At 45.3% G+C, this 10,817-nt stretch overlaps 1 protein-coding gene and 1 pseudogene across 4 annotated transcripts in view; both read right to left on the bottom strand.

Annotated features, from left to right (window-relative positions):
- Positions 1–10,817, bottom strand: part of TSPAN11 (tetraspanin 11) — a 79,902-nt gene that overhangs the window by 37,276 nt on the left and 31,809 nt on the right. For all 3 annotated transcript variants that reach the window (XM_017515255.2, XM_017515253.2, XM_017515254.2), the window contains one exon: positions 8,534–8,628. In XM_017515255.2, coding sequence (XP_017370744.1) covers positions 8,534–8,617 — 84 coding nt within the window. In that variant the 5' untranslated portion in view covers positions 8,618–8,628. The remainder of the gene's footprint in view (positions 1–8,533; positions 8,629–10,817) is intronic.
- Positions 4,104–5,667, bottom strand: LOC108293735 (annotated as a pseudogene). The gene has a single exon (XR_001820791.2). The product of XR_001820791.2 is annotated as a U1 small nuclear ribonucleoprotein 70 kDa-like (transcript).

The following is a 10,817-nucleotide window of genomic DNA, read 5'->3' as shown; positions in this document are numbered from 1 at the left end:
CCACACTGTCTTCCACAATGGTTGAACTAATTTACACTCCCACCAACAGTGTAAAAGTGTTCTATTTCTCCACATCCTCTCCAGCATCTGTTGTCTCCAGATTTTTAATGATCACCATTCTAACTGGCATGAGGTGGTATCTCAATGTGGTTTTGATTTGCATTTCTCTAATGACCAATGATGATGAGCATTTTGTCATATGTTTCTTGGCCTCATATATGTCTTCTTTTAAAAAATGTCTGTTCATATCTTTTGCCCAGTTTTGAATGGGTTTTTTTTTTCTTGTAATTATCTTTTAGTTCTTTGTAGGTTCTGGATATTAGCCCTTTGTCAGATGGGTAGATTGCAATTTTTTTCCCATTCTATTGGTTGCTGGTTCACTCTAACGATTGTTTCTTTTGCTGTGCAGAAGCCCTGGAGTTTAATTAGATCTCATTTGTATATTTTGGCTTTTGTTGGCAATGCTTTTGATGTTTTAGTCATGAAGTCCTTACCTATGCCTATGTCCTGAATGGTTTTGCCTAGGTTTTCTTCTAGGGTTTTTATGGTGTTAGGTCTTAAGTCTTTAATCCATCTGGATTAATTTTAGTGTAAGGTCTCAGGAAGGGGTCCAGTTTCTGCTTTGTGCACATGGCTAGCCAGTTTTCTCAACACCATTTATTAAACAGGGAATCCTTTCCCCATTGCTTGTTCTTGTCAGGTTTGTCAAAGATCGGATGGTTGCAGATGTGTGGCGTTGCCTCTGAGGCCTCTGTTCTGTTCTTTTGGTCTATATCTGTTTTGGTATCAGTACCATGTTGTTTTGATTACTGTAGCCTTGTAGTATAGTTTGATGTCAGGTAGCGTGATGCCTCCAGCTTTGTTCTTTTTGCTTAGAATTGACTTGGCTGTGCAGGCTCTTTTGGTTCCATATGAAGGTTAAGGTGGTTTTTTCCAGTTCTGTGAAGTGGGTCATAGGTAGCTTGATGGGGATAGCATTGAATCTATAAAGTACTTTGGGAAGTATGGCCATTTTCACAATTTTCTTCCTAACCATGAGCATGGAATGTTTTTCCATCTGTTTGTGTCCTCCCTTATTTCCTTGAGCAGTGGTTTGTAGTTCTCCTTTAAGGGGTATTTACATCCTTTGTTAGTTGTATTCCTAGGTATTTTATTCTTTTTGTAGCAATTGTGAATGGCAGTTCATTCTTGATTTGGCTCTCTTTAAGTCTGTTATTGGTGTATAGGAATGCTTATGATTTCTGCACATTGGTTTTGTGTCCTGAGACTGCTGAAGTTGCTTATCAGTTTCAGGAGATTTTGAGCTGAGATGATGGGGTCTTCTAAATATACAATCATGTCGTCTGCAAATAGAGACAATTTGACTTTCTCCTTTCCTAACTGAATAGCCTTTATTTCTTTTTCTGCCTGATTGCTCTGGCTAGAACTTCCAATACTATATTGAATAGGAGTGGTGAGAGAGGGCATCCTTGTCTAGTGCCAGATTTCAAAGGAAATTCTTCCAGTTTTTGCCCATTCAGCATAATATTGGCTGTGGGTTTGTTGTAAATAACTTTTATTATTTTGAGATACATTCCATTTATACCTAGTTTATTGAGAGTTTTTAGCATAAAGGACTTTTGAAATTTGTCAAAGGACTTCTCTGCATCTATTGTGATAATCATGTGGCTTTTATCTTTGGTTCTGTTATGTGGTGGATTATGTTTATAGACTTGCATATGTTAAACCAGCCTTGCATCCCAGGGATGAATCCTACTTGATTGTGATGGATTAGCTTTTTGATTTGCTGTTGCATTCGGGTTGCCAGTATTTTATTGAAGATTTTTGCATCTATGTTCATCATGGATATTATCCTGAAGTTTTCTTTTCTTGTTGAGTCTCTGCCGGGTTTTGGTATCAGGATGATGTTGGTCTCATAAAATGATCTAGGAAGGATTCCCTCTTTTTTGATTGTTTGGAATAGTTTCAGAAGGAGTGGTACCCGCTTCTCTTTGTATGTCTGGTAGAATTCAGCTGTGAAGCCATGTGGACCTGGGCTTTTTTTGGTTGGTAGGTTATAAATTACTGCCTCAGCTTTAGCCCTTGTTATTGGTCTATTCAGCGTTTTGATTTCTTCCTGGTTTAGGCTTGGGAGCGTGCAAGTGTTCAGGAATTTATCCATTTCTCCCAGGTTTACTAGTTTATGTGCATAGAGTTGTTTGTAGTACTCTCTGATGGTAGTTTGTATTTCTGTGGAATCTGTGGTGATATCCCCTTTATTGTTTTTTTATTGCATCTATTTGATTCTTATCAGTCTGGCTAGTGGATCTTTTCAAAAAACCAGCTCCTGGATTTACTAATTTTTTGAAAGTTTTTTTTGTGTGTCTATTTCCTTCAGTTCTGCTTTGATCTTACTTATTTCTTGTCTTCTGTTAGCTTTTGAGTTTTTTTGATCTTGCTCCTCTAGCTCTTTCAATTTTGATGATAGGGTGTCGATTTTAGATCTTTCCTTGCTTCTCATGTGGGCATTTATTGCTATAAATTTCCCTCTAGACACTGCTTTAAATGTGTCCCAGAGATTCTAGTACATTGTGTCTTGGTTCTCATTGGTTTCAAAGAACATCTTTATTTCTGCCTTCATGTCATTGTTTATCCAGTCAACATTCAAGAGCCAGTTGTTCAGTTTCCATGAAGTTGTGCAGTTCTGAGTTAGTTTCTTAATCCTGGGTTCTAATTTGATTGCACTTTTGTCTGAGAGAATGTTTGTTATGATTTCCATTCATTTGCATTTGCTAAGGAGTAATTTACTTCCAATAATGTGGTCAGTTTTAGAGTAGGTGTGATGTGCTGAGAAGAATGTATCTTCTGCGGATTTGTGGGGGAGGGTTCTGTAAATGTCTATTAGGTTTGCTTGATCCAGATCTGAGTTCAAGTCCTGGATTTCCTTGTTAATTTTCTGTCCCATTGATCTGTCTAATATTGACGGTGGAGTGTTAAAGTCTCCCATTATTATTGTTTGGGAGTCTAAGTCTTTTTGTAGGTTGTTAAGAACTTGCTTTATGTATCTGTGTGCTGCTGTATTGGGTGTGTATATATTTTAGATCATTAGCTCTTCGTGACACATTCATCCTTTTACCATTATGTAATGTCCTTGTTTCTTTTGATATTTGTTGGTTTAAAGTCCATTTTATAGGATTGCAACTCCTGCTTTTTTTTTTTTTTCCTCTCCATTTGCTTGATAAATCTTCCTCTGTTCCTTTATTTTGAGCCTATGCGTGTCCCTGTACGTGAGATGGGTTTCCTGAATACAGCACATCAATGGGTCTTAATTTTTTATCCAATTTGCCAGTCTGTGTCTTTTGATTGAGGCATTTAGCCCATTTACATTTAAGGTTAATACTGTTATGTGTGAATTTGATCTTGCCATTTTGATGCTAGCTGGATGTTTTGTCCATTACTTGATGCATTTTTCATTATGTCGATGGTCTTTACCATTTGGTATGTTTTTGGAGTGGCTGGTACTGGTTGTTCCTTTCTAATGTTTAGTGCTTCTTTCAGGAGCTCTTGTAAGGCAGGCCTGGTGGTGACAAAATCTCTCAGCAATTGCTTGTTTGTAAAGGATTTTATTGGTCCTTTGCTTATGAAGCTTAGTTTGCCTGGATCTGTAATTCTAGGTTAAAAGTTCTTTTCTTTAAGGATGTTGAATATTGGCCCCCACTCTCTTCTGGTGTAGGGTTTCTACTGAGACACCTGCTGTGAGTCTGATGGGCTTCCCTTTGCGGGTAACCGACCTTTCTCTCTAGCTGCCCTTAGCATTTTTTCTTTCATTTCAACCCTGGTGAATCTGACGATTATGTGCCTTGGGGTTGCTCTTCTTAGGAATATCTTTGTGGTGGTTTTTGTATTTCCTGGACTTGAATGGTGGCCTGGCTTGCTAGGTTGGGGGAGTTCTCCTGGATATCCTGAAGAGTGTTTTCCAGCTTGGATTCATTCTCTCCGTCACATTCAGGTACACCTATCAAACATAGATTAGGTCTTTTCACATAATCCCATATTTCTTTTTTTTTTAGCAACAGGAAATTAATTTTATTTTTAAATCCAAGGGGCCAGGACCAATGAGACACCTACCCTTGGAGGACAAACTGAGGTGGCCAAGGTTGGGGGAGGGGATGACAGCAAGGGAGTGGCATAGGAATGCGTCCAGTCACAGCAGGTGGAGAGGACCGCTTCACTCCGGCAGCAGCCTCCATCAAATACCCATTCTCTGGAGCCAGGTAGCTGTCGCTGCCCTCAGACTCCATGTAAATTTCTCAGCTGTGGTTGCCCAGACCCTCCAGCCCATTGTCCTGGCCACAGCCACCCTCACCTTGGGCCTCATCCCTGCCCCGCTCACTGCCCCGCTCCCCCCGCTTGTGCTCGTGGTCACGGTCACGGTCACAATCCCCGTCCCGGTGCCGCTCACACTCACTCCGATGGCTCCGCTCTCTCTCCCGGTCATGATCCCTGCCCTTTTCCTCTGGACCATCAGGGCCATCAGGCCCGAGCTCCCCTGGAGGCCCGTCATCAGGTGGCGCATGACTCGCCTCGGAGGGCTCCGCCGTGTCGCCGCCGCCTCTGCGCAGCTGCTCCTTGCGCTCCTGCTACCGCCCAGCCCACTCCCGGCTCCGACTGCTTCGCTGTTTCCAGTCCCTGTCCTTGTCCTTGCTCTGCTCCCTGAAGCGCCTATGCTCCTCCTTGTCTTGAGTCTGTGAGCGCCTCCTCTGGTCCCCAGAGTGGGAGCGTCGCCGTTCTCGCTCTTTGTCTCACTCCCGGCTCTCTGCGTTCCCGCTCGCAGTCCCGGTCCTGGTCCCTCTCATCCTAGCGGGAGGTGTCATCGCGGCCTGAATGCCGGATGTTCACATCAGCCCCTCCTCTTCTGATACCACCGAGGCCGCCTCCTAGTCGCTGGAGCCTCCAGCCCTTCACAGTTGGGCCCCTCTCCACGTCCACAAGGACCCTCCTGCCATCAGTCTTCTTGCCGTCTGTGTGTTTGTAAGCAGAGTGCATGTCCCACTCATGTTCATACTCGATGAAGGCATAGCCCCGGGGCTTTCCCGACCGCTTACTGTAGACCATGTGGATTCTTTTGATGGGTCCCTACACCTCAAACTCTCTCCAGAGCTTGGATTCTGTTGTGTCACAGTTCATTCTCGCCATGAAGAGAGTCTTGAAGGCATCCCCCTGAGCACTGGGATCATGTGAGCTCTGTCTCCACTTCCTGCTGTCGCCGCTCAATCTTCTCCCGTCTTTTCCTCTCCATGCCTTCCTCTGGGTTTCTGCACGAATTGGAGGAGGGGCATCTCGAGGGTCCTCAAACTCTGGAATGTAGGGCGCAATGCCACAGTAAGGTTGATTGTGGTGTTTTTCATGTGGCAGTTTCTCCAGGGGTGGCAGGTATGGGATAGGGTCACGGGGGGCAAAAAGGGCCAGAAGGTTGGGTGGCAGGAACTGGGTCATCTTGCCAAGTTCGCTGTGCGGAGCCCTCCTCGGTATGGCATGGGTCTGGAGGCTCAGGGTGGCTGCAGCGGCCCCTCAGCAACAAGAACTCCTGCTTTGGCTTCCAATCTGAGGGCGTCTGGTCTGCCTGACTCCCTCGCCCGCGAAGCAGCGCACAAGGCTGCTGCTCAAGAACCCGCGCAGCCTCAGCTACCGACTGGCGCGGGGGTGCAATCCCATATTTCTTGGAAGCTTTGTTCATTTCTTTTCACTCTTTTTTTTCTATTCCTGCCTTCTTATTTTATTTCATTGAGTTGATCTTCCATCTTTGATATCCTTTCTTCTGCTTGGTCAAGTTGGCTATTGAAACTTGTGTATGCTTCGTGAAGTTCTCCTGCTATATTTTTCAGCTCCATCAAGTCGTTTATATTCTTCTCTAAGCTGTTTATTCTAGTTAGCATTGTCATCTAACCTTTTTTCTAGGTTCTTAGTTTATTTGCATTGGTTTAGGCACATGTTCTTTTAGTTCTGAGAAGTCTGTTATTACCCACTTTTTGAAGCCTGTTTCTGTCAATTTATCAGATTCATTCTCCATCCATCTTTGATCCCTAGCTGGTGAGGAGTTGTGATCCCTTGGAGGAGGAGAGGCTTTCTGGTTTTGGGTGTTTTCATCCATTTTGCCTGGTTTCTTCCCATCTTTGTGGATTTATCTACCTGTGGTCTTTGTAGTTGGTGACTTTCAGATGGGGTCTCTGAGTAGATGTCCTTTTTGTTGAAGATGAAGTTATTTCTTTCTGTTTTTTTTAGTTTTCCTTCTAACAGTCAGGCCCCTCTGCTGCAGGACTGCTGGAGGTCTACTCCAGGCCCTGCTTGCCTGGGGATCACCCACGGGGGCTGCAGAACAGTAAGGGTTGCTGACGGTTTCTTCTTCTGTTATCTTCATCCCAGAAGGGTACCTGCCAGATTTTGGCCCGAGTTCTCCTTTATGAAGTGTCTCTTTGGGTATACAGGGGTTGGGGAGCTGCTTGAGGAGACAGTCTGTCCCTTATAGGAGCTCAAGTGCTGAGCTGTGAGCTCTGTTGTTCCATGCAGAGATGCTGGGCAGGTATTCTTAAGTCTGCCGCAGCAGAACTCATAACTGCCTCTTTTCCCAGGTGCTCTGTCCTAGGAAGGCTGGCTTTATTTGTAAGTTCCTGTCATGCTGCTGCCTTTTTTCACAGATGCCCTGTGCCACATGGAGTAGTCTAGTCACAGTCTGCCAGCAGGGAGTTGCTGAGCTGCTCCAGGCTCTGCCCAGCTGCTGTGTGAACTGCCTCAGTAGTGGTGGTTGCCCTTCCCCCCACTGAGCTGGACCGTCCTGGGTCCAGCTGCGCTTGCTGCAAAACTCAATCCAGAGCATTTCAGATTGCTTGTTTTGTGGGGGTGGTACCTGCTGAGCCAGATCACCTGGATCCCTGTCTCTGCCCTCTCCCTTTCAGTTGAATGGGTGGCTCTGTCTCCCAGGCATACCAGGCACCAGTTGAAATGGCTGCCCAGATTTGTGTGAGTTTCTGTGTACCAACCTGGCACCAGCTGAAACCGCTGTGCTGAAAACTCCTGATGATTTTTGGCCTGGGAATCTCCTGGTCTGTGGGCAGTGAAAATTTGTTTGGAAATGTAGTGGGGCACTCACCCTCTGTGTTGTTCTTGCTGGGAACTGCACTCGAAGCTGTTTCTACTTGGCCATCTTGGATCCTCTCCAGGAAATAAATATTCTTAAGCAGAAATGCTTATTTAGCAAGAATCCTAATCATCCTACTGGATTTGTGTCTCAGAATGGAAACCATCTCTACCACACAGTTTACTGTCCATTTCAACACAGCTTTATTTTCGCACTATCTTCATAATCACAACTTCACTATTCCAGGAAACTCTTGCCCAGGGAGATAAAAGTGACAAATTATTTTATTATTCCTTTCAGGAACTTTGCAAACAACATTTGAACAAATAGCAGATTGCCCAACTTTTTAATAGATAGCATATTGACTGGTCTATTCTCCAAGACTTTTCAAAACTCTTGCCTTGCCATGTCTACCCATCCTAAACTCTCATGTTATGATCCTTTCCAATGCTAAGCAGGCCCCTGCAAGAAAGACCCTGAAAACTCAGACATGTCCCACCTTTGCATTTGCATTTCTGAGATGCTTCCAAGACTCAAAGACTTCTCTCTTACCACGGAAGCAGGAAGCCCAGCTCTGCCTTATCATAGGTTGACTTGGTGGCATTTTCAGGCATTTGACATCTAATGTATTCAAAATACTGCATTTATTGAATGCAACCCCAACAGGCTAGAAATTATCATTGAGTTGTAGCTAGGGAAACAGTTTCCTTGAACTTAAGTAAGTTGCCCAAGGCTGCACCATTGGTAGTCGGCAGAGCTGGGTCCAGCTGCCTGCAAAGCCTGCACTCTTGGTGCTCTTCTACCTTCTCAAATTTAGTGAGACTATAATAACAAATATATACATTCCAGTGTATTTGTGGGAACTGGTGGTATTCTGCTCCCAATTACTCGGGTGATTGCTTCAAGTGGACGGACTACACCCCTCTGGAAGACCTCATCCAAGCAGGCTCCTGAGGGAAGTTACCATAGAGATCATTTTCATCACAGGCAGCGGTAGTCAGAGCCCCCAGGACTTCTGTTTCTCTGCCCAGGGCCTGGAGAATGTTAACCATGAAAGGTGAATGGACTCCAGTCATTATTTCAGGCAGTCACATTTTCCAAAAGGCATGGGCGCGACAAGTTAGTGGGGAAGAAAGAACTGGACCCTTTGCACAGCAGGGCTAGAACACAAAGCTTATTGTTATGTTTGTGCATCTATTCAGATGTCATGTGGTATGAGCTCTGTGCCAACCTGCAGACCAATTCTTTTCTTCCTTCTCAGTAGCAAATGTACATATTTGCTTTAAAGTGGGAAGAGTTCACCCATGGTTGATTTTTGATTTGGAAGATATTAACCTCAAAGTGGTGACACAAAAAACAAAAGGTGGCTTGACTCATTCAGTGCCTGGGGAAGGGGATGTGTGTGCAGAATTCACTCACCCAGAAGAAGAAGTTGAAGACAAAGAGTAAATACTTCAGGTAGACAATCAGCCAGTCATCCTGCTCAGTCTTAAAGTGGGCCATGGCTGCTGGGCCTGCAGAGAAGACACATGTGCTGGGCCGGGGAATCACCAACAACCACCTCATCCTTCTTGGAGCTAGAGCACCTTGGCAAGGCTCCCGTCAAAGGGCTCATTAGCCTATCTGTTGGGGGCTTTGAGGCTATGTGTGTGCAGCATGGAGCAAAGATCAGGGAATTGCAAAGGATACCAAATGGAGGTGAATTGGGGCGGAATCTTCCAGACCTTTGGATGTCAGTTTTGTCCTCTTAACAAAGATCTAACCTAGTCTCCCACAGACTTTGCACAGGTCTTACTGTGTTCTTAATCTCTTTTCCAGTCTCATCAGCGTTGCAGGACGCAAGTGTACCTGTCCTACACACACACACAGACACATACAGATGTTCAGCGTCACTACTTTGCATAGGAAACTTGCACTCTGCATCATTTGAACAGGACTCTGCATCCACAAGTGTGGCATGAGCCCCAGAGCAGAGCACCTGTGCTGGAAAGGGCCCCAGTGATCACCCAGGCCACCCGACCTGGCTGTGCAGCTTGACTTTCCAGATGAGGAAGCAGGCCCAGCCACACCTGGTGGTTTGGCAGGAAGAAGTACAAGAGCTTCTGGAGTCTGACTCCCTGGGTTCACACCCTGATCTGTCACAAGATGTGTGATACTTAGGGCACGTTACGTGACCTCCATCCTTCAGCATTCTCATCTGTAAATGGGGATAATAATGACACATATAGGGTTGTTTTGGAGATTAATGAAATAATCTACGTGAAGTGTTTAGCATAGTCCTTGGCATGAAGTATATGTTCAATCAGTGTTAGGTATTATTACATGTCATAGAACTGGGGCTAGAGCCTAAGACTCCAGTCCTAAAGCTCCCGTGTCTACCCCAACACCATGCTGTCTCTTGTCCTGACGTCCCCTGATGGACTCTCTAGGAGGTATGACATCAATGGTGATGATAAAGGCAGGTCCTACTGTGCCTGGTAATCCTGTTTCCTTCTCAGTCTTAACCTCAGAAAGTCTGAAGCCTTTGTGGTTTCCTCCTCTCCTTAAGCTACATGTGCCCCCTGGGCACCTGGATACTCACACTCACAGAATAGTTGCTCTTTAAGAAATCACCCCCATTTTGAGAACCTCTTTTATTTCAGAACCATAAGCAATGAGGCATGGTTTATGCTTATTCAGGGAGATGCTCAGCCAGCTGTCTGAGTCAGTCTTACAATGGACCGTGGCTGCTGAGCCTGCAGAGAAGACACACACGCTGGGCTGGGGAGTTTAGCATTTCCATCTCTTCCTCCATTATTTCCAACCCCTAATTGGGCCCTCCTTTCATTCTGTTGTTGCTGCCTGGGCTGGTGCTGGGCCACGCCCCAATTATTTCCTCTGAGCCATTGCTCTGCCTCTTATTTCAAGCTCATGGGCTCACTGAGCCATGTGACTGACTTATTTGTGATTTCTATTTGCAGACTTTGAAGAAGGTAATTTAAGACTGTTAGTTTTCTCGTTAAAAAAAGACAAAACTCACTTTTCTTCAATTTAGTTTTTGAGGTAGGATGGTGGAAGAAATATATAGAAGGACAAAAAAAGGAAGGCTGTAAGAAATGGCTGTGGATGGGGTCGGCCAGGGGATCTAACCGGAGCAATTTCACGGTCATTACGCAGTCAGTCCTGACAAGAGGCCAGGTGCAGGGTGTCCTGGGCCACTGCAGGTCCTTAGCAAGCGGCAGAGTTTGTGGGGTCTGGCAGCTCTGGGATGCAGTCTCTCCCACTGTGCACATCCCTTCCCTCCAGCCAGGGCCCCTGCACTTCTGCCCCAGAACCTTCTATCTGTGGCAAAGGGGCCTAACTCACTCAAACCACAGAGTCAGGGCCCTGCCCTCTAAAGGAAAATTGTATTTTTTAAAAATAGCTTCAGGCAGAAGGCAGGGCTTAAGGAAAAGAAACCATTCTAATGGTAACATTTCAGCCACTGGTGGTAGGGAAGATAGAACCACAAAATGTCGGGGTCAGGTGAAACCTTTGGGATCCCTTAATTCTTCTGCAGAAAGAATGAGGAAACTTACATATTTAAGATGCACATTTAAAAATGCCTTTTCAGCCGGGTGCGGTGGCTCACACCTGTAATCCCAGCACTTTGGGAGGCCGAGGCGGGTGGATCACGAGGTCAAGAGATCGAGACCATCCTGGTCAACATGGTGAAACCCCGTCT

Source organism: Cebus imitator, unplaced genomic scaffold, assembly GCF_001604975.1.
Source record: "Cebus imitator isolate Cc_AM_T3 unplaced genomic scaffold, Cebus_imitator-1.0 Scaffold545, whole genome shotgun sequence".
NCBI classification, from domain to species: domain Eukaryota; kingdom Metazoa; phylum Chordata; class Mammalia; order Primates; family Cebidae; genus Cebus; species Cebus imitator.
Note: the sequence above shows the minus strand (reverse complement) of the source record. Positions and strands in the feature narration are given on the sequence as shown.